The sequence below is a fragment of the Diabrotica virgifera genome, chromosome 6 (assembly GCF_917563875.1).
Source record: "Diabrotica virgifera virgifera chromosome 6, PGI_DIABVI_V3a".
Classification (NCBI taxonomy): Eukaryota; Metazoa; Arthropoda; class Insecta; order Coleoptera; family Chrysomelidae; genus Diabrotica; species Diabrotica virgifera.
In genome coordinates, this window is record NC_065448.1 from 47510390 (window position 1) to 47534167 (window position 23778).

A 23778-nucleotide genomic window follows, 5' to 3' on the forward strand; every position below is an offset into this window, starting at 1 on the left:
CCTTGAAAAGTCAGCATAAAAGAGTTACTTTGGAATGACCAGGAAATACCTACGCTTAACAGTTGGTTTCTTAATTGGTCATTGTCAACTAAGCAAACATCTTCACACACTGAGGCGAGTAGACACACCTCTATGCAGTAAGTGAAGGAGAAGACGAAACTGTCGAGCATGTCCTATGTGAATGTCGTTCATTAAATTGCTGAGCTGTCATATTGGCACATGTATTGTCCATAAAATACAACGAAACGCTATCTACCCCTTCCGGAATGGAATAAACCATGTTAAAAAATTTTCAAAGACAATAAATTATTGCTTACATACAACTGATATTTTCACAATATAATCCTTTAATTTTAGGTTCTTTATGTGTCTATATCACAACATTTACTGAGTGTGACAAATGTGACAAAAAACAAAAGCTGAGCGAAGAAAGGAATTAAAATCTAAACCACTGACGTACTAAATCAACTAATTAAGCAGGTAAATACAATTTAAAGTTTAAAAGATTTTTTTAAATAAATAAAATAGAGTATTAGACCGAATTTAAAAATTTAAAGACTAATTTACAGGGAATTGTAAGGGCTTAAAACGATATATTATTTGACCACGTTGGGGTTATTCTTACCCTGGCTTAGGGATGAAAGTAAAATAATCGACAATACCGGAAACATGTGTCCCCCTTTAAAAGGAACATTTTGACGCCTTTCAAAATTTTCAATGTATTTTAAATGTAATCATTTTTTTCGAATCCTGAGAAAACTAATAAGTATTTTTGAAAAATTTAAACGCAGAATGAAAGATTACTTTATTACCGAGGCCGAAAGTCCCTTAGAATGAATAAAAAGTTTCTTTTGAATGAGATATGTTATTATACAGTATGTTAGCATACAGCGTCTTCAATGGGCAGGCAATGTACAGTAAAACCGACTTATCTATAGCAAGGAGATGCTGAAGAAGAGGGGAGAAGAGACGACAGACGTTTGTTTATGCGGTACAAAAGTAACCTTGAGGGTTGCAGCCAAATCTGTTATACTGTATTTAGGACGGAAGAAAGCAGGCTTCCACAAAAACTGTTGAATGCAATAATGCAAGGAAAGATACCTATTGGAAGACCGAGAAATCGAGAGTAGGATGATGTGGATGAGGACGGGGCTTTGGCAGTCAATCCTAGAGGATAATGGCTACACACCGTAACGAATGGAGAAGTTTGCGAGGGTGGGGAGGGGGTTAGGGCTTGAATTGGGCTTTAGAATCATAGGATAAATGGACTATTATATTATGCAATGTAATTTTCAAAACTACAAAACAGTTTATCTATTTCTATTTAACATATTTTACTGTAATCTGAATACTGAAGTTATGAAACTAATGAACTTATTCTACGTCACAATAGCCCAAAATTACGACACGACAAGGACAATTTTAAAAACGTAAAATATCTTTAAGCAGTATATAGTATATATGCATTTTTTTAACAGATTAGGTCAGACAGGTTGATAACAGAAACCACAATTCCTGTAAGGGAAACAAATTTTATCAACTTACTATCAACGGTAAAGTTTAACTACATAATATCGAAGCCGTTAGAAAAATATCAAAGGTGCAAAGTCTTCAAAAGAGCGCACAGCAATTTATGAGCGTATTTTTGAATGAAGCGTTAAAAGTAAATAAGTAATAATATCGAAAAAATAATAACATATTCAACAAAAATATTTTTAAATCTGAGGTTTTATTGTTTGTTTTGGTAAATGTTTGTTGGTTAACCATGCCGGACTACCTTGACCAGGTAAGATTTTTAAATAATGGTGAAAATAGTAAAAGCAACTAAGCGGTGCTTTTTTCACGAATTAGGCCATTTACTCACAGTTTTTTTTACTCCGGATTTTAAAGAACCGCTTAGATTTACATGAAGTTTGGCATATATACAGTGCGGTGGAATAAGTGTTGCCCCCCCCCCCTGTTAACTTGTTTATTTTAAGAATATAAGCAAAACGCTCGGACAGGTCGATTTTTAAACTAACCATAGTATATTATAGCATCAACGTTTCGAACTTTACGCGATCCCTCTTCAGGTGACAGGTATAACTTTGATTTTTTTAAACGGTAAGGTACATCATGTGACACCTCATTTAACAGCTTTTGAAATACTGATTTCAAAAATGTATAATACTTTAATCCTTTTTGAGATCATACGCGCAAAATTTCGGTCGAACTATTTTTAAACGTATTTATTTTTTTCGAATTCTGAGGAAACTAATAATTATTTTTGAAAAATTTAAACGCAGAATGAAAGATTAGATTATTACCGAGGGCTGACAGTCCCTTAGAATAAACAAAAAGTTTCTTTTGAATGATATATTTAAAATTAAAAATCACACTAAATTTTCTCTCTTTTTCACCACTGTGACTTATTAAAATAAACATTATACAGTATTTCTCATGATCATCTTTCAGTGCGTCACAGTTTTTCGATTTCTTTCTAACGCATTAAATTGTATGTGACAGAAAAAAAGGCACGTAGGTGATTACATTTCGTCGGTGACATTTTTATAACATTTATTCTAGTTATTCTAGTTGTCGATAGATGGCGCCATAATAAAAAAATAATTTTTTTTTAATTAGATAATAATATTACAAATATAATCTGTATAATTTATAAGACTATACAAATCAAAGAAAATACCATTTTATAAATGCCAGAAACACATTTGATTGGTTTTTATTCCAAATTGAAAATAAAATGTGACAACTGTCAGATTTAACTAAAATGTTATGTTAGAAGAAATGTCATAAATGTGTATTATCACGGACTTACCCTTTTTCCTATCATTTGTTACGCACTGAAAAATGATCATGAAAAGGACAATAGGAGTTCTCAGGGACTTTGGACCATCAAGAATACTGTAATATTTCATTCTGCGTTTAAATTTTTCAAAAATATTCATTAGTTTTTTAAGGATTCGAAAAAAATAATATTGCATTTAGAAAGAATTCGACCGAAATTTTGCGCCTACGCTCTCAAACAGGATTAAAGTATTATACATTTTTAAAATCAGTATTTTAAGAGCTTTTAAATGAGGTGTCACATGATGTATTTTCCCATTTAAAAAAATCAAAGTTATGGCTGTCACCTGAAGAGGGATCGCGTAAAGTTCGAAACGTTGATGCTACAATATACTATGGTTAGTTTAAAAATCGACCTGTCCGAGCGTTTTGCTTATATTCTTAAAATAAACAAGTTAACGGGGGGGGGCAACACTTATTCCACCGCACTGTATATAGCTAACATGTCAAAGAAAAAAAGTGATATTGTGCCGATGTGTGCTTTTTTTCTGGGGGTAAGTTTCACCCCTTCCCAGGGGTGAAAAAACATACGTTCAAAATAAGTCCGGAATGCGATAAACTGACTAATTATGAGCATTCTATAGAGTTTTTTCAGTAAGTCGATACTTTTCTAGTTATTTGCGAGTGAATATGTTCATTTTTGAACAAAAAAAATCACGTTTTTAGACGATTTTTCGCAAATAATTCAGTTTTTTGTCGAAAAATACATTCTTAGCAAAAATATAGCCTGTAAAAAAGTAAAAAAATGGTGTATGCATGAGGTCTGTAGACCTGGTAGAAGCAGATAATGAAAAATAAGTTTATATTCGCCAAATTCCAAATATAATTTTTCAAAGTGATATATCCAAAACATGAAGCACTTTTTGGGGAAAAGTCATTAAAACTTTTTTAAAGTGTTTAGAAACAGCTTTATTTCTGTTCTTATGGAAAAAGTTTCTAGCATCAAATATAAGCAAGTTACGCTCAAAATAAAGTCGGTCCCATTTGTTTTCCAAAATAAAAAATCGGGAAAATCACCCCCTAATTAGCAACTTAAATGAAATTAATCGTTACTGCTTCACAAGTTGCTTTACTTATGTTGTGTTTATATGATCTGTAAGTTTCATCGATTCAGAGTGCTTATTTTCAAAAAAAATATGATTTAAAAGTAATATTTTTAAAAATTTTAATTTTGAAAAAAATGCTGTTTCTCAAAATAACTTAAAAATTATTAGAGATACCAAAAATCTCAAACAGTAACTAAGTCGGCTTTGCTTTTCTGAAAATTTTGTATTTTTGAAGTTGTACTTCTTTAGGCGCGGTAGGGAGTGAATTTTTATTATTCTGCGCGCATGCGCACACAGACAGTATGGCGTTAGGTGCTAAAATCTTTCAACTTATGTATAAATATATCAATGCAACCAAAAAGGTGTGAAAAGAATATATTAGTGTTTTTAGTAAATATATTTATTATAATTTTTGTTACTCTGGATTTGTCTTCCTCGGGAGTAAGATAAGTATTATTAAAACATTTATATATTTATTATACTTCACTTGGTCTGTTTGTTACCGTGAATTGTCATTATGTCCGAGACTACAAAAACAGAGACCTAATCAAATCCGGATCATTCCTATTCTTTTTTTATTTTTGCATAAAAATTAGTTTAATATTTAAATAAAATAAAAATAAACTGTTGAAAGTATATTTATTTCGTTGAAATCATATAATAGAAGTATAACTTCTTACGTGCGTACAAAGTACACACACATTCTTTTTTTTTTTGTTTTTCTATAGGATAAAAATTGGTTAAGATTTGGTGTTTCTAAATTTGCATACACTCGTGATTAGTGACTCGTTCCAGTCCCTTCAACTACACCCCTTTCAAAAATAAGAACTTTGAACCGATGAAACTTACAGATCATATTTCATTAGCTGTAACTCTGCTTCTACTAGGTCAAGAGACCTAATATATATGTTATAGTCAAAGCCCGAATTTCAGGCACTCCTAGGTTTGACTAGGCAATCCTCAGGTCTGACTGCCGGTCTTAGTCAAAGCCCGAAATAAATTACAGTTTCGGGCTTTGACTAGTCAAACCCAGGAGAGACTAAGTTGGTCAGGCAAAGGTCGAAATTTAATTTTATGAAATCGGGGTTTGACTAGTCAAACCCCGATCAGCTATTAAAATGTCGTAATTTGTTAGATAAGGTTTAATAAAACGTATTTTTTAAATTTTAATGTACTATATTATTTTTATAATAAACTATTATAAATGGAAAAAAGCCACAATTTAACTAAAAAATGATTTTACTAATTTAGTAATACATATTTTGTATTTTGACAACGACATCTGGTTTGGGCGTCGAAACGTTAATAAAATCATTTTTTTAGTTAAATTGTGGCTTATTTTTCCCAATTAGAATAGTTTATTACAAAAATGCCATAAGGAAATAGCTTCAGAACAATATTATTTTTATATTATCGTAATTAAAATAAAAAATTAGTGTTTATTCTCACATGTTGAGGCATTATGGCATTTATGCCTAGTTGCACCAACAAATCTTAAGCTCCAGCTTAGCTCAGCTCATCTTATAGATAGGGCCGCTTTAAGTCTCACTTACGTTGCACCATAATTTTTGATTCTTTAAAATGCAATCCGCGTGGCAATCCATTGAAGCCAGCTGAAAATTGATCTAAGAGTCAATGGTGCAACCCAATGTTTCGTAAGCTGAGTTTAAGGCACGTCTCAGCTTAAGATCTGTTAGTGCAACCAGGCATTAGAGTTGCATAATATGTTAGACCTTATACACTTACATAATTTTGATGAGCATTTTTTATTGCAGTAGCATTTTATAAAACTTTGTCCTCCAAATTTAGAATCTTTTGTACTAATTTCTCTTAGAGACAGCTTAACGTCTGGAACATCTTCGAAATTCAGAAAATTCTCTTTGAATTCTCTTATTTGATTTCTTCAAAAAAATGTGTTTATTGTTTCGTATTTCGGACCGTCAAAATACCGTCAATAATTGTTTTTCGTCAGGAAATTTTTTTTCACTTAATTGTTTCATAGCATTAGCCTGGGCATGAAGACCTCCAATCGCCTCTCCTTTATTTATTTTAATTTTTTCTGTCTGTGCACAACGCATGCATGTAACTTTTCTTTCAAAAACTTCATAGTATGCACCAAGTGTGCTGTCAGCGCATACAACATGTACCACCTGATTACAAATTATGCACATATATGCATCAGAGCTCTCTTTTTGGCAAATACAACAAACCACATCTGAAGAAGTAATGTGAACTGTTGAAAGAAGATATTGCAATCAGAGGAAAACTAAGGATCACCATAATACTAACGAAGCCCCTGGACCGTCGTCACTAGGAGAGGAAGAAAATTGTCAAACAATTCAGCCTTAACATTCAATGCCATAACGTCTCAACATGTGAGAATAAGCACTCATTTTTTTTTATTTTAGTTACAAGATAAAAATATTAAACATTAAAATAAAAAATGACGTTTTATTAAACTTAATATAACGAATTACGACATTTTAATAGCTGATCGGGGTTTGACTAGTCAAACCCCGATTTCATAAAATTAAATTTCGACCTTTGCCTGACCAACTTAGTCTCTCATAGGTTTGACTAGTCAAAGGCCGAAACTGTAACTTTATTTCGGGCTTTGACTAAGATCGTCAGTTAGACCTGAGGATTGCCTAGTCAAACCTAGGAGTGCCTGAAATTCGAGCTTTGACTATAACATATACACCATTTTTTCACTTTTTTATAGTCTACATTTTTTCGAAGAATTTTTAGACAAAATACCGTCTAAAAACGTGGTTATTTTGTTTAAAAAATGAACATATTCACTTGCAAATAACTCGAAAAGTGTTGACTTCGTGAAAAAACTCTACAGAACAAAAGTTGCTTAAAATTAGTTAGTTTATCCATTTCTGGACTCATTTTGAACTTATATTTTTTCACCCCCGAGAAGGGGTGAAACTCAACCTCACGGCAAAAGCACACATCGGCACAATATCACTTTTTTTCTTTGACTTGTTAGCTGTATGTATGCCAAATTTTATGTCGATCCAAGCGGTTCGTTAAAATTTAGTTGTTTTGCAATATTTTACCGTTAGCAAACTTACTATTGGATTGGCATGAAATTTGGCATAAGTTGTCGGAAGTTCTGTTTCCAGCTGCACGCACTAGACATTACTTAAAGACTACGACTATCATAAGAAAAAGATCATTATTATCGTGATATAAGCCATCGACATTGGAGCATAAGTTCCAAAAATTAATTTCTTATTCCCAGGCAGTACTTTGGCTTTCGTTTTTACCGGTACAATTAATCAATTAATAATCAATAAAAATACATCCTGTTTTATTGCATCTAGAGCATACATCTTATGATTAGGTAACAAAATTATATCGATAACTCTGATAGGCTCACCTTGGAAATTTAATTGAATTTTATTACTTGTATGCTGCCATAATAGCCCAGTAAATGAACCGAAAATACGGCGATACTGTGTAATTTTCAGGGTCAACTCTGAATTGCATAAATTGGTTTTAGGTTCTAGTTACCCTCCACTTCAAAGTTGAACTTGTGCCGTTGGTTGCTTTTACTTGGGGGGGGGGGGAACAGTAACCCCTTTTGGGGGTGAAAAAACGTGCGTTTAAAATAAGTACGGAAATGGATAAGTTGACTAATACTAAGCAACATTCGTTCTATAGAGTTTTTTAATTAAGTCAATACTTTTTTGAGTTATTTGCGGTTGAAAATGTTTATTTTTCAACAGAAAAAACCACGTTTTCAGGCGGTCTTTCGCAAATAGATATCTCAAAAACTAAGTATGTATTTTATCGAAAAAAAAACAACTTCAAAAATGTATCAAAAAAAACTAAAAAATTTGTGTATTCGTGAAGTCTATAAAATTTTTATATCTATTTTTATTCGTAAAATTCCCAATCGACTATTTAAACGTGAAACAACCGAAAAATGAAGCACTTTTCGGGAAAACTCATTAAAACTTTTTTAAACTGTTTAAAAAAAGTTTACTTTTATTTTTCACAAAAGTTTTTAGCATTAAAACTAAGCGAGTTACGCTAAAAATAAAGTTAGCTCCTTTTTTTGGTAAAAAAAAATCGTTATTATCTGTTTAGCAACCCAAATGAAATTAATTCTAACTAACTTAAAAAATTCTGTGAAAAATGGAAGAGCTACTTTTGTTTCATAGTCCTGTCATATTATCCCGGGGGCATCACTAAAATTTTGTTTTTTGAATTACCCGAACATCTCTTTTATTGTAAGAGCTGTGCCATTATTTGTAAATAAAAACACTGATTGACTCATAAAATAGAGGTAGGATTGATAAGATTAGAATGGCCCGCATGCAGCCCAGATCTCAATCCTATTGAGCATTTATGGGATGAACTAAAAAACGCTATTGGCCGTCAACCTTGGCCTCCAGAAAATTTGGTACAGTTATGGCCCTGGTAGAGGAATATCGGGCTATTTCCCAGGCCAGGATAACACATCTTTATTCGATGCCAAACAGATTGCGAGCAGTCGTTGCTGCAAGAGGTGAACATACCCGCTATTGAATTGTTTTGTTTTGTTGTTAATTTTGTTTTGTTAATTTTATTGCGTTTGATATTTTTAATTAAATAAACCTTCAAAGAAGTGTTTTTATTTACAGCTCTTACAAGAAAAGAGATATTCGGATAATTTAAAAACAAAATCTTAGTGATACCTCAAGGATAATAAAAAAGGAGTATGAAGCAAAATAAACCCTTCAATTTTTCCACAGAATTTTTTAAAGTTAGGAGAAAATACGTTTCTATTCACCCCCGTATAATACCATCTAAGCAAAAAAATTTTGTTATCGGAATAATAACAAACGGCATCAATACATGTACCTACAAACTGATGCAAGAATCTTGAAAATCTGAGTACAAATAATAAAGTTATAGATTGTCAAACTTGATCAAAAATTTTGGGTGGCGGAATTTTGCCGGGGAGTCTATTTTTGAAAAATTTAAACGCACAATGGAACGTTATATTAATATCGAGGGCCGAAAGTCCCTGAAAACTTCTATAATGATTATTTTAATAAGTTTCAGGGGATGAAAGAGACGAGAAAATTGAGTGTGATTTTTAAATTCAAATATCTCATTCAAAAGAAACTTTTTGTTTATTCTAAAGGACTTTCGGCCCTCGGTAATAATGTAATCTTTCATTCTGCGTTTAAATTTTTCAAAAATATTCATTAGTTTTCTTAGGATTCGAAAAAAATGCATGCATTTAAAAAGCATTGGAGCCGAACCATTGGCATTGAATCGAACCGAAGTATTGGACCATTAAGCCTTCTCTCATTTTTTCTGTTTAATTTATTAAACACTTGTTCAAAATCGAGGAACAGGTGTTTATCTTCAAAATAATCTGTTTTAGTATATTAATGCCATTTATTTATCTATCCTGTGCAAATTGTTCGACTTTTTTAATTTCATTATTTTCATTACTTTATACAGGGTGTTTCTAAATGAGTATGACAAACTTTAAGAGGTAATTCTACATAAAAGATTAATATCAGTTTGCTCTATAAACTTATGTCGGCAAATTACATATTAGTAAATTAGTGCCTCGGTTTTTGCATAACGTATAGTTACTTTATTTTGGTATTTTTACTATTGTTTCCATCCTTCATTTTTTTGGTATGGTTTCTTCTCTCGTATTATTAAATAATACAAATTAAGTAATACAAATTTTGTATTAGTTCATAGAGTTCATAAATCTTTTTATTTAGTGCCTCACCTTCATATCTTAGTTTCCTTATAGGTACAGTTCTTTGAAATATTTTTATTTTCTATCTCATCTATTAATTAAGCTATTGCATCTTAATGCAACTTACTATTCCTTTTGGGATATTTTAAAATTGTCACAAAACTGTGGCTTATTCACAACAAAAATAGTAAATTGTATACACTACAGTCAGGGATCTTAGGCCTACGTTCACCATTTATTACTAACAAGCTAATTTTTCGTGAGTAGCTTCATTTTGACGAGACGCCCTTTCTTCCGAGAAAGGGCGTCTTTGGCCGAGAACTTTCTTCCTTACAATAATTTCCGTTTGTGGTAGCTAACGAGGGTAGCAATGATGAAATATGTTGATTTGACAATTCTCAACAAATTTATTACTAACTGGTATTTTTTTGTTAATTTTCAAGATAATTATCAGTAGTAATTGCACAAGAGCTCTAAAATTCTATATTAATTTTAGAGTTCGAGTGCAATTTGTTGCGATTATTTCATGAATAAAACTGTTCAAAACCAAAATTGTATTGTAATTTATTTATGTAAGTACAAATTAGTACAATTAAACACAAAGTTTTTATAAATATTTGACGATTGAAAGTCACTTTTATAATTTTTAAAACATTAATTGTCATTAATGTCACTGAATGTATTTTTTCGTAGAAACGAAGGGCATCTGACGTAATATACTTAACGACGGGCAATTATCAAAAATTATCGATTTAATTCAGATTTCTGTAGCTTTCTATTGGTCAGAATCTCCTATGAATGAAATAATCTAAATTAGCCGAACAAATATTTGTCCTACAAAATGCAAAGTTTTATCAAAGAGTCCCTCCCCCCTTTCCAACATGTATCATTAACGAGGTCATGAAAAATGATTACTAACCACCTGATTTTTTTTGTTGGTTTGTTAATATTTATATAATTTAACACCCACTTATCCTACAAATTGTCTGCTACGTTGTCCTGGTCCTACATTCAAAAGTTGTTAATACCACAAGACCACTTTTTTTAATTAGTAACTGTAGGACAAAGGTATCACATCATCACGTGATAGGTAAATATATTTTTCATCCAAATAAAACAATTAACTAGTATTGACGGGAAATAAGCCACAATTTTACTAAAAAAATGATTTTATTAAAGTTTCGACGCCCAAATCGGGTATCGTTGTCAAAATACAAAAAATATTAATGAATTAAACAAAAATGTTGTTGCTTAGTAAAAAAATTCTTCTAATAATTTATTTAATCTGACTCATTTATATCGGCAATTCAGACATATATTATACATTTGAAAGTAGAAAACTGTAAAATGAAATTGCCAATATTTATGAGTTGCGTTCATGGGACGACTTTATTGAAAGATAGTTCATTCGATTACATGAAATCAACCCCAACTCAAGAATATCCGTCACAAAAAAATCATAACATGTGATCTGTCCTTAAAAAGACAACCACATGTAATGGTGACAGTAAAATTCTCGCGCTAGAGATTCCATGAGGAGAACCAGGAAAAAACCTCAATAATATAAAATAATAATATAAAAAACTTCAATAATAATAAAAAAAGAAACTTATATCCTTCTAAACAAAATTTAAAACCCACAGTATGGTGGAGATATGTAGATGATGTGTTTTCAATATGGCCTCATAGATCAGAATTGTTGGATACATTCCTAAATATTATAAACGATCAAGAAGAGACAATAAAATTTACAATGGAAAAGGAATATAATAACACCCTACCTTTCCTCGATGTTTTAGTCTCAAAGAAGGATACTGGATATGAGACTCAAGTGTATAGAAAACCAACACATACCAACCGATATCTCAATTACAAATCAAATCACAACATCAACGTTAAAAAGGGAATCATTAAATCCTTATATGATAGAGCCAAAATTACTTGTTTTAACGAAAATTCATTCTTAGAAGAAAAACAATTGTTAACATCTGTTTTATTAAAACATGATTATCCTTTATCGTTTATAAATAAGAAATTGTCAAGATTGGATCGAATGGAACAGAACAACTTAGAACGGGATCCTATAGCATCCACAAGAAATAATACGAGGAAAATATCAATATCATATTATATATAAAAGGACTCTCCAAGAAACTTAAAACAATAGGAAATAAATTCAACATTCAAAACAACAAACACGTTGAGATCTATTCTACCTAAAACTAAACCTAACAGTGAACAAGAAAGAACAAAGAATTGTATTTATAAAATACCCTGTGAATGCGAATAATTTTATTTAGGTGAAACATCAAGACCATTAAACGTTAGAATAAGTGAACATCAGTCTTATATGAAAAATAGAGAATTTGATAGATCTCAAATATGTCAACACGCATGGGATAATGAACATAGAGTTCAGTGGAGAGATTCAAGTATAGTCCTGAAAGAAACAGATAGTAAAAAGAGAAATATCAAAGAAGCGGCTTTAATTATGCTAAATGAAACCAATTGTGTCGTAAATTCCTCGGTATAATGCAGTAGGATGTGGTTACCCATACTAAAAGAGGAAGTCAATAGAAAGAAAATACCAGGATTAGTAAGTCAATAACATATCGAGTTAGTACATATTTTATATTTTAGTATTGTTTATAATATATCTATGTATTATTATTTATAATTTAAAATAACATATGCACATATTAAGGTCAGAATTTGGTATTAGTTTTGAGAGTAAACTAAAGTAAGACCTAATACTTACAATGTCGGGATAGTATCACGAAGTTTTTTCCTGGTTTTCCCTCGTGATTTACTATGGAATCTCTAGCGCGAGAATTTTACTGTCACCATTGCATGTGGTTGTCTTTTTAAAGACAGATCACATGTTATGATTTTTTTTGTGACGGATATTCTTGAGTTGGGGTTGATTTCACGTAGTCGAATGAACTATCTTTCAATAAAATCGTCCCAGGAACGAGACCCATAAATATTGGCAATATCATTTTAAAGTCTTCTTCTTTAAAATATATAATATATGTCTGAATTTCCGATATAAATGAGTCAGATTAAATAAATTATTAGAAGAATTTTTTTACTAAGCAACAACATTTTTGTTTAATTCATTAATATTTTTTGTACTTTGACAGCGACGCCCGATTTGGGCGTCGAATGAACTATCTTTCAATAAAGTCGTCCCAGGAACGAGACCCATAAATATTGGCAATATCATTTTCAAGTCTTCTACTTTAAAATATATAATATATGTCTGAATTTCCGATATAAATGAGTCAGATTAAATAAATTATTAGAAGAATTTTTTACTAAGCAACAACATTTTTGTTTAATTCACTAATATTTTTTGTATTTTGACAGCGACGCCCGATTTGGGAGTCGAAATGTTAATAAAATCATTTTTTAGTAAAATTGTGGCTTATTTCCCATCAAAACTAGTTAATTGCAAAAATGTCACAAGAAAATAGCATCAGAACAACATTAAATAAAACAATGTCCTACAAGAAAACAGGTATGCATCGCTAGTCCGACAAGAATTGTCATGGGCAAAAAAATGTGATGAAAAGGCCTATGCATCTATATTCATTGCTAACACACTGTAAACAACGCTGTGCGCATGCGTACTTGTACCAGTGTAACTCAGCTCTAATAGCAGAAAATAAATTGATTTTTAATTTTATGAATTTCAAATATGTATTTAATTGGAGGACCAGAATAACGGACCATGCAATTTGTAGGACAACGTGGGTGTTAAATTATATAAATATTAACCAACCAACAGAAAAAAAAATCAAGTGGTTAGTAAATATTTTTCATTACCTCGTTTATGATACATATTGAAAAGGGGTGAGACTCTTTGACAAAACCTTGCTTTTTGTAGGACAAATATTTTTTCGGCTAATTTAGATACTTATCTTGGGAATTAACAAAAAAAAGTTAGTAATATATTTTTGAAAATCGTCAAATTAACATACTTCATCTCTGCTACCCCTGTTAGCTACCACAAACGAAAATTTTCGTACAGAAAATTGTTGGGCGTCTCATCGAAACGAAGATTCAGCTTGATAGTAATTATTTTTACATCAGGTATTTTTACTACAACTATTGAACGTAGGACCAGGATAACGTACCACGCAATTTGTAAGACAATGTGTAAGTTAAACTACATAAATATTAACTAATCAACAGAAAATAAATCGGATGGTTAGTAATAATTATTTTTCATAACCTCGTTAATGATACATGTTGGAAAAGTGGGACTCTTTGATAAGATCTTGAATTTTGTTGGGCAAATAATACAATAAAATAAAATAAACTAAATTAAGCGGCTATACTAGTGTTAAAGTACGAAATTCATATACTTTTTTTGAGAATTTCTAAAATAAAAAGTACTGTACCAATTGTTTTAAAAATTTGCATGAGTATGTAAAAAGAAGTATGGGTAAAACAATGTTCATAAAAAAATATTTAAAATTAAACGATTTATGCGCCATCTACTGGCACTGTGAAAAGAAAAACATATGTCCATTGCTGCAGTGATTGGGACTAATAGAGATCCTAAATCATAAAATTTCAAAGTGATTATTGAACTATAAGTTATTTCCTATACCATCAACTAGGATTTTTGAAAAATATTAAAATTTGGAAAAACGACGAAGTGTTGAAATTTTTTTTTAAAATTAGCTAAAACATTTTCAATTTCAAAAACCGCCAAATTGACATTTTTTATCCTATCAAAAATCCCTAGTTGATGGTATAGAAAATAACATATTTCAATAATAACTTTGACATTTTATGTTTCAGGATCTCTATTAGTCCCAATAACTGCAGCAGTGGAGCTATGTTTTTATTTTCACGGTGCCAGTAGATGGCGCATAAGTAGTTAAATTTTCAATATTTTTTTATGAAAATTGTTTTAAATGTACTTGTTTTTATAGTAAATGCTCATGCAAATTTTCAAAATAATTGGTACAGTACTTTTTATTTTAGAAATTCCCAAAAAAGTATATGAATTTCGTACTTTGACACTAAGATAGCCCCTTAATATAAAATAAAATAAATTTAAATTATTCAGAATTAATTAGAACGTTTTTGTTTCAGCTTCTTACCGATGATTTAAACAATCTGGAAGAAACAGATTTCGAGACTTTGTGGAATACTCAACAAACGAGCATACCGCCGATTACACAACCAACCTTCCTAAATTTTTTGAACAATATGAACAATAATTATCAATCGACGAAACATGTAAAATACGATCAGCCGTTATTTCATCCAGGCGCCGAAGAAAAAGAGAGTATGCTCTTTACTGACGATTCTATTCACACTGAAAGCCCTGTATATATCCCGAATATAGAGAGCAACATAAGGGATTTAAAAACAGATATCGAGAATATACCTCAAGAGACGATCACAACATGGTCACCATGGAACCAAATAGTAAAAAATACTGGTACTGCAAGTAAGAACTCCGTGTTTAATCCTGACTTGAAAGAGGAGAAACAATTATTTCAAAAGCTCAAATCTACAATTGACCATACTCTACTACACAACACAGAGAGTACTAAGCCATTAACAGAAAACCATTTTCAACAAACAGTTCAAAATGTATCAGCACAAAGCACGAACATCATTGAACATACTTTGTCTAATACTCTTGCTACAGATAGAAATGCAACCCAAATCACTTTACCATATACTAAACCAGAACCATTTATTCCAACAGAAATATCTACAAATATAATTGGCAATGTAACAGATTATTCGCAAAATGTAACAACATTAACTAATGATCAGCAATCTTCTTCATCTATAATAAACAGAGTGTTACCTGACATTCATAGTATACAACTAGAAAAGGACACAACTACTGGCTCAGAAAACTCCAGTGTCCTTCAAAATATTATTGATACTGTCAGTAGTACTGAAACATATACAGAATCTGACACATTATCTAATGATACGTCTAATACTGAGAACAACTCAGCATCTTACTTGAGGGACATTTTTAGCTCAGCTTCGAAAGCACAGAAAGAACCATCTATTCCAACAGAAAATAGTACAATAAGCGACAGAGTTACAGATTATTTGCAAAATATAACAACTGAAAGTACAACATTGAATAATGACCAGGAATCTACTTCATCTACAATAAACAGACTGTTACAAAACTTTCATAATACACAAGTAGAAAAGGACACAACTAACGGCTCAAAAAACTCCACTGTGCTTCAAAATGTTATTGATAGTGTCAGTACTACTGAACCATATACAGACCCTGACACGTTATTTAATGCTACATCTAATACTGAGAACCACTCACCATCTTACTCGACGGAGATGTTTAGCTCAGCTTCAAAAGCACAGAAAGAATCATTTATTGCAACAGAAAATAGTACAATAAGCGACAGAGTTACAGATTATTTGAAAAATATAATAGCTGAAAGTACAACCTTAAATAATGACCAGGAATCTACAATGAACAGACCGTTACAAAACTTTTATAATACACAACTAGAAAAGGACACAACTACTGGCTCAGAAAACTCCAATGTGCTTCAAAATGTTATTGATAGTGTCAGTACTACTAACTCTGACACATTATACAATGCTACATCTAATACTGAGAACAACACACCATCTAAATTGAGAGAGATTTTTAGCTTAGCTTCTACAGCACAAAAAGAATCATTTATTCCAACAGAAAATAGTACAATAAGCGACAGAGTTATAGATTATTCGCAACATATTACAATTGAAAGTACAGCCCTAAATAATGGCCACGAATCTTCTTCATCAACAATGAACAGACTGTTAGAAAACTTTCATAATACACAACTAGAAAAGGGCACAACTACTGGCTCAGAAAAGTCCAGAATGCTTCAAAATGTTATTGATAGTGTCAGTACTACTGAAACAAATACAGAATCTGACACATTATTTAATGCTACATCTAATACTGAGAACAACTCATCATCTTACTTGAGGGAGATTTTTAGCTCAGCTTCGAAAGCACAGAAAGAACCATTTATTTCAACAGAAAATAGTACAATAAGCGACAGCGTTACAGATTATTTGCAAAATATACCAGCTGAAAGTACAACCTTAAATAATGACCAGGAATCTACTTCATCTACAATGAGCAGACTATTACAAAACTTTCATAACACACAACTAGAAAAGGGCACTACTGGCTCAGAAAACTCCAGTGTGCTTCAAAATGTTATTGATAGTGCCAGTACTACTGAAACAAATACAGACTCTGAAATACAGAACACATTATTTAATGCTACATCTAATACTGAGAACAACTCACCATCTTTCTTGAGGGAGATTTTTAGCTCAGCTTCGAAAGCACAAAAACAAACATTTATTCCAACAGAAAATTATATTGGCACATCTGACAACATAACACATTATGTACAAAATATAACAATTGAAAGTACCACCTTAACTAACAGTCAGGAAGCTTCATCATCTCTAATGAGCACAATATTAAAAGACACAACTGTTGTACCAAACCACTCCAGTATGTTTCAAAATATTGATCCTGTCAGATCTACTGGGAAAACTCCAACAACCAGTGTATTAGAAACAATCGTTAACCAGCAGATGACTACCGATTTTCCACCAAGAACTATACCTTCAATGGTACAAGAAGTATTTTCTTCGACAAAACCATATTTCATAGAAACGACTGAAACTGATTCCAGTAGTTTTCAAACCAGTAATATACCTGACAATAGAATGGAAGTGTTGCAAAATATAACAGCAGCTTTCAAAGAGGCTACCACATCCACAAGTGATACAGAAGAAACTTTACCAACCACTGTCAAACATTTACTGACAGATTTCCAAAATAAAATCGTAGAACAGGCAACAACAGTTTCCACAACAAATTCTACAGACTTTACAACACTCAGAGATATGAATTATTCCTCAAATGAAATGACGCCAACTACAGAACTACTAACAACAGTACCTCAGCATAATATAATTACACATTTATCATCAAGTGACACTTCTTCAACTGTACCGACTCTATTTTCTTCCACAGACACATATTTGACAACAACACAACAATTTTCCGATACACAGTTTATGGAACGAACTGCAGAAGTGACGAAAAATATGTCATCCGTTTTTGAAGACCTTAAAACAACAGAAAATGTGTCAACAACAACAGAAAGTGTGTTAGAAGATCAATATTTCACACCTACAATCAAAAATATACTGACTGATCTTCAAAATAAGTCTTTACAACACACAACATCTACAAAATTGCCACAATTTGAATCCCGATTTGGAGATTTCGTTGATGGTGTTGATGTTACAGAAATGCCACAAATTTCTTCAATATTAAACATAACATCTGAAGCTCCTATATTCAACACTACTATAGAACATGATCCGGATCCAATATTTGATGAAGACCGTTGGCTTGTTTATGTGGGTATGGGATTTGTGGGAGCTGTAATAGTTCTCTTTTTGTTAAGTGTTTTTACCTATATATACGTTAGAAAAATGAAGAAGTATTCAAACTATCGACTTGCTCCTAGGAGAGATACTTTTAGCAGTGTACTGAGTAAATTTGCTTAATAATTTTGTGAATATTAAACAAAAAATTGTTCTATTGTATAATAAATAATAATGCAGCATAAATTTTGTTCATTTTTGGGGATTACTTATACAGTATTATTAAGATTTGTAATTTTTAGATTTAGTTATTTCTAGTGTTTAGAAAGCTGTAAAACAATAAACTATATTATTTGTATTACTCAATTATTATTTACTTCCTTCATCTTAACGCAGGCCCGGCCCTAGGGATTATGCCGCCCTGGGCAAGATCGGCGATCGCCGCCCCCTCCTCTTGTATACCCAAAAACTCAAAAATTTCACCATGACTCTTAATTTGCTAAAATATATCACTTATGCCTGGTTGCACCAACAGATCTTAAGCTGCAGCTTAGCTAAGCTCTACTTATAGATAGGGCCTCCTTGAGTATCACTTACGTTGCACCATAATTTTAGATTCTTATCTTATTATCAATTATATCTATTATTATATTATGGTATTCGTATTGTAATATATTATAATTATATTATATTAATTCTTACGATATTCTCGACTTAAGCCTAAGATCTGTTGGTGCAACCGGGCATTAATGCATTAACGGTTGTGTCTATAATTTTTAAATAGAAGTCAACTTTATATCGTGTCTTTGGATCTAGGTCCATACTTTCATCTTCAGGCTCATGACCAAATTGTCTTTTCACTTTCCTGTTTCTGGCTATTACTATGCCTCCTTTTCGGGTTCTCAATTTCTAACTTTGATGAGCTCTTTTGGTTCTGTCAAATAGCCCTGGAATTTTAAATCACTTCTGAGAGACTTAAAAGAGATTTACGATTTTTCTAATAAACTTATACCTTGATACGCTCCCATATCAATACTCTGAATACGCGACTACGTTGATATACATATACCATATTACTACAGAGCAAAGAAAAGTAAAATCGCGGATTTGATTTGTCAAACAGCTTGCCTCATGAGCAACCATTTTATCGTTATTTTTATTCACATTGATTTCTACATGAGCATCGTAAATTTCTTCAATTTGGTATCTAATGGGAGTAATTTCATCAATTATTCTACTTTCCTATCTAATTTCGGACAAATGGACAGCATAGTCCAACGATGAATAGATGCTGAGAAAAAGTTGTAAATTTTTGTCACTAAGGAAAAGAAAGAAACTGCAAACTGTGAGGTTTTAGCAGCATCGTTCACGACTAAGTTAAGTGAATGGCTAGAACATGGGACAAAAAATGCTCTAGGATTCATTTTCAAAATTCTGTTTTGAACTCCAAGTTCTTCTCTTCTATGTTTGCCCCATTATCATACCCTTGTCCTCTCATATCTTCTAAAGGTATTCCCAGTTCATTCTGTAACTCCCAAGCCAATGGTTTCCACTACATGCACAAATCCAAGAAAGTGCTCTTCAATTTTAACACTTTGTGAACAAGAACCTAAATCGACAAAATGTACAACAATAGTCATCTCTTCCACCCCAGCAATATCAGATATACAATCTAAAATTTTGCTACAATACTTTGCTGATTTCAAAAAGTTTAAAATTATATTTTTGATTTGGTCATGGAGGAGCTGAATAATCTGGTTTTGAATACGTTTTCCAAGTAGTGATGCTGCTTGTTACTTTCATTAGTTATCCTTCTAATGTGCTCTTCTAAAACATAATCAAAATTTTTAAAGAGCTCAAAAAGCTTAAAAAATTACAATTGTTTTGATGAAAATGTTTATCAGAATCGCCCCTCACTGGAAGACACTGTTGTGCTAAGAACTGTATTATTGATATAAGTCGTATTACATTTTTCCAATCACCAGTTTCTGAATTTAGAACTTTTTGTGTTTCTTCATGTATGATTTTGCCCGATTCTAGTCTAATTGCTAGTTCTACCCACTGTCGCTTTGACTGTAGATGAGCTGGAGACTTAGTTAGCGTGGCTGGACAAAGCTTCAGCCATATGTTTCTAATTATTATATCCATTTTTAGTAAAGTTAATTTTAAGTGAATTTAGTTTAGTTCTGATCCTACTATTTCTATGCGATGAAGAAGAAGGCGCTGTTGTCGATATTCCGTCGAATAAACCTTGCAATTTTTATTGTTTCAGTTACGTAATTCTCGTTTTTAGTTGCATTTTTGCCGTTCTTGTTCAAAATATTGATTTTTTATAATATTAAAAACATAAGTTATTATTTCTTCAATTTCAAAAATTGGCTGTCCTCTAAAATTTGCCGCCCCTGAATTCGCCGCCCTGGGCGGCCGCCCAGTTCGCCCACCCCTGGGGCCGGGCCTGTCTTAACGTGCCCTATCAAGTTATCTTGACGTTGGCGATTAAAATGTCGAAACTGTCTCTTGTCTCTATAAATATATTCTAAAAACAATAAAGCCCCGGGAGTTGACGAAATACCAGCAAAACTGTATGTGGCGACCACCTAGCAAGTCACATCCACGCGTTCATCAAAGACATATATGGCAAAAAGAGAAAATACCCGACGACTGGAGGAAAAGTATAGTATGCCCGATCTATAAAAAAGGAAACAAACCAGTGCAAAAACCACCGTGGAATTTCTCTACTATGTACAGCATATAAAAGTCCTGACGTATATTATAAACCATCGGCTCCAACCACTAGCAGAAAATGTTATAGTCAGAGCTAGAGCCAAAAAATCATCGTCATAAGTAATATGGAGTTTGGCATGTGAAATGTGTCTATTGTATATTGATAATTATGACCCCTTTCAGGCTGACACCTCAGTGGATACAGGAAGTAGCAATAAGGGATGAAAGGGGAAAGTTAGTGTAGTCTTAAAGGTTTTCACCTCCTATTTTGTTAAACCTCCATCGATTTGCATGAAAATTGGTGACTAGTTAGAGCATACCCCAAGAAATAAAAATGATTTGGTGCCAACTTGCACTTTTACCCTGGGGGTGGATACCACCCCTTCTCGGGGGTGAAAACTATTTTATTAAAAATAACCCCACAAATCGATAGAGAGACAAATTATAAGTAAAATTTGTTATTAGTCCAGGGCGCATCTGTTTTGAGATGGACGTCGAGGTGACTCAAATTTTTTTGCAGAAATTACTTGAAAATAACTCAAATAATAATATTTGAGTTATCCTCCCAGTCAAAATTGTCCGGAACATTGTTTAAATAATCAAAATGTCAAAATATGAAGGAAAAATTCGATTTTTTTATTGGTTTTTGATTATAACTTTAAAACTATTCATTTCTGAGAAAAAAAAATAATAATTAAATTAAATTTCCTACAATACAGAATTGGTTAAAAATTTAAAAAATAGTCACCCTTGTTGCAAAATAGCAATAATTGCGAAAAAAAAACATACAAAAACAAGTATTCGCATTTTACGTTTTTCAACCATTGCAGGACTGAAAATAAAGCAGATAGCAAGTTGAACTTTTTTGCTTATAAAGGTGTACTGTACCTTTCATTTGCAATTTGCAAAATTAAAATCGATTAATTACCAAGGCGTCAGAAAATTTTTTAAATAAACATTAATTTTTGGTGCTACGCGCAGGACAGCGGTGTTCGCTTCACACAAGTTGATTTCCACCAAAATTTCTTCCAATCTTTATCTAATATATTATTTTCTTACTCTATATTTTGTTGTACTTTAATATTTTAATTTCACAAAAATCAAACTAATTTTATTATTGTTTGTGAAATATTGTTTAAACAATTGCATATGTTTAAAAATAATAAACTGTTATTCTCTAAGTTAAAATATATGAACAAAGAAAGTTTTTGCTAAAAAAGTGTTATTTCAAAAGATAGAGTATGTGTTTTTATTTTGCAATAAACAAATTTATTTATTTATACCGAAATGTAATAAAAATAAAAATGTATCAATCATTATCAAAGGTCAATGCCCAATTGGAATGCCCAATCAGAGCAAACTATCCGCTGTCCTGCGCGTAGCACCAATAATTAATGTTTATTTAAAAAAAATCCTGACGCCGAGGTAGTTAATCGATTTTAATTTTGCAAATTGCAAATAAAAGGTACAGTACACTTCTATTAGCAAAAAAAATTTCAACTTGCTACCTGCTTTATTTTCAGTACTGTAACATTTTGAAAAAATGATTTTTTTTTACGAAAGCTGGATTGCAAAATTTATTTTGCAAAATCTATTAAACCGATCCTAATGAAATTTACAGTACTGTTTTACTGTATCATAAAGTTTTTCTGGGTGAAATATGAAGGTCCTAAGTGTAGCATAAATGGTTTTTTTTTTTTTTTCTTTTTTGGCATGGGCTGTCGCCACTCAGCCAGTCACAATAAGTATATTTTAAAAACTAAAAACATTTCAAAAATATAAAACAACACAAAAATAAGAAAGATAAAGAAACGTTACCGTAAAGGTGGTTGTTAATATTGTAATTATTGTATTCAGGAGTTAAGGTAGGAATAAGACAGGGTCACTTGCTTCTTCTCGTCTAGGGACCCTTCAAGACATTTCGTTTAGACATAACTAGACTAGGTCGCGGATAGGAGGTAAATACATATGGGATAAAACAAAGGTAAATAATCATGTGTGGATAATGCTTAAAGGTTGATTTTACTTTTACAAATAAATTCCATTAAACAGTCAAATATTTTTTTCTTATTTAGAGAAAGTAGGTAACATAAATTATGAGGTGGAAATATATTATATTTTAATAAATTTTCAATTAGTTTATTAGTTTGTTGAGTATACTTTGAGCACTCAAAAAATATATGATTTAAGTCTCCCTCTTTTTGACAGTCTAGACATAGATTTGAAGATAAAATGTTAATTTTCGCCAAATGAAAAGGATAACAGGCGTGCCCAAATTTTATTCTAATAATGGAAGTTATATATCTGCGGGGAACCGAATAATTTTTAAACCAGTACTCAGTAGGCACTTTAGGTTGAATCATCGCATATTGTGAGGAACTATGTTTGCTAGATTCGTTCCATGTTCGTCTCCATTGTTCGTTAACTTCATTTTTAACAATTGCACATATATCTGGATTAGAAGGTTTATGTCCGGTTAACGATCCATGTGTGATGGCTTTTTTTGCTAATAAATCAACATGTTCATTACAGGTGATACCTATGTGTGCTTTAACCCATAGGAAATGCACTTCTCTTCGTTTTTTATAGATTTCATAAAGTATTTTTTTAATTTGGAAGATATAGTTGTTTAAATTATGACTTGGAAATATTATTGTCTGAATAGCTGTCAGTACGGAAAGTGAGTCAGAAACAATTACTGTAGACTTATGTTCTGTATTCATAAAATATAATAAAGCTTGATAAATTGCAATTGCTTCAGCGCTGAATATTGAGAAAGCATTATTTATTTTATACATTTTTTCTGTATTGTTTGATGGGACATAAAAGGCACATCCAGTGCCAAACGTTGACTTCGACGCATCTGTGTAGATAATTATAGACTCCGAAAAAACGTCCAAGATACTTCTTAAGATGTTATGACTGATAGCTGCATTTTCATGATAACTTGGCTTAATTACTTTTAGCAAATGTAATAAAGAAGGAAAATCTTCAAAGTCTAAGATTTCGTCTGGATTA

General features: G+C 31.7%; 2 protein-coding genes across 3 annotated transcripts in view; one reads left to right on the forward strand and one right to left on the reverse strand.

The window, feature by feature from the left end:
• The window catches only part of LOC114334782 (probable nucleoporin Nup54), a 227497-nt gene that overhangs the window by 130458 nt on the left and 73261 nt on the right, over window positions 1-23778 (reverse strand). The window lies entirely within an intron of this gene.
• On the forward strand, window positions 356-18368 carry LOC126885960 (serine-rich adhesin for platelets-like). Of its 2 annotated transcripts, none has more exons than XM_050652788.1 (2): window positions 356-480; window positions 14722-18368. In XM_050652788.1, the coding sequence occupies exon 2, from the start codon at window positions 14839-14841 to the stop codon at window positions 18217-18219; it is 3381 nt and encodes a 1126-aa protein (XP_050508745.1). In that variant the 5' UTR covers window positions 356-480; window positions 14722-14838; the 3' UTR covers window positions 18220-18368. The 2 variants fall into 2 exon arrangements, with proteins under 2 accessions (XP_050508745.1, XP_050508744.1); XM_050652787.1 differs by lacking the exon at window positions 356-480 and adding an exon at window positions 1593-1786.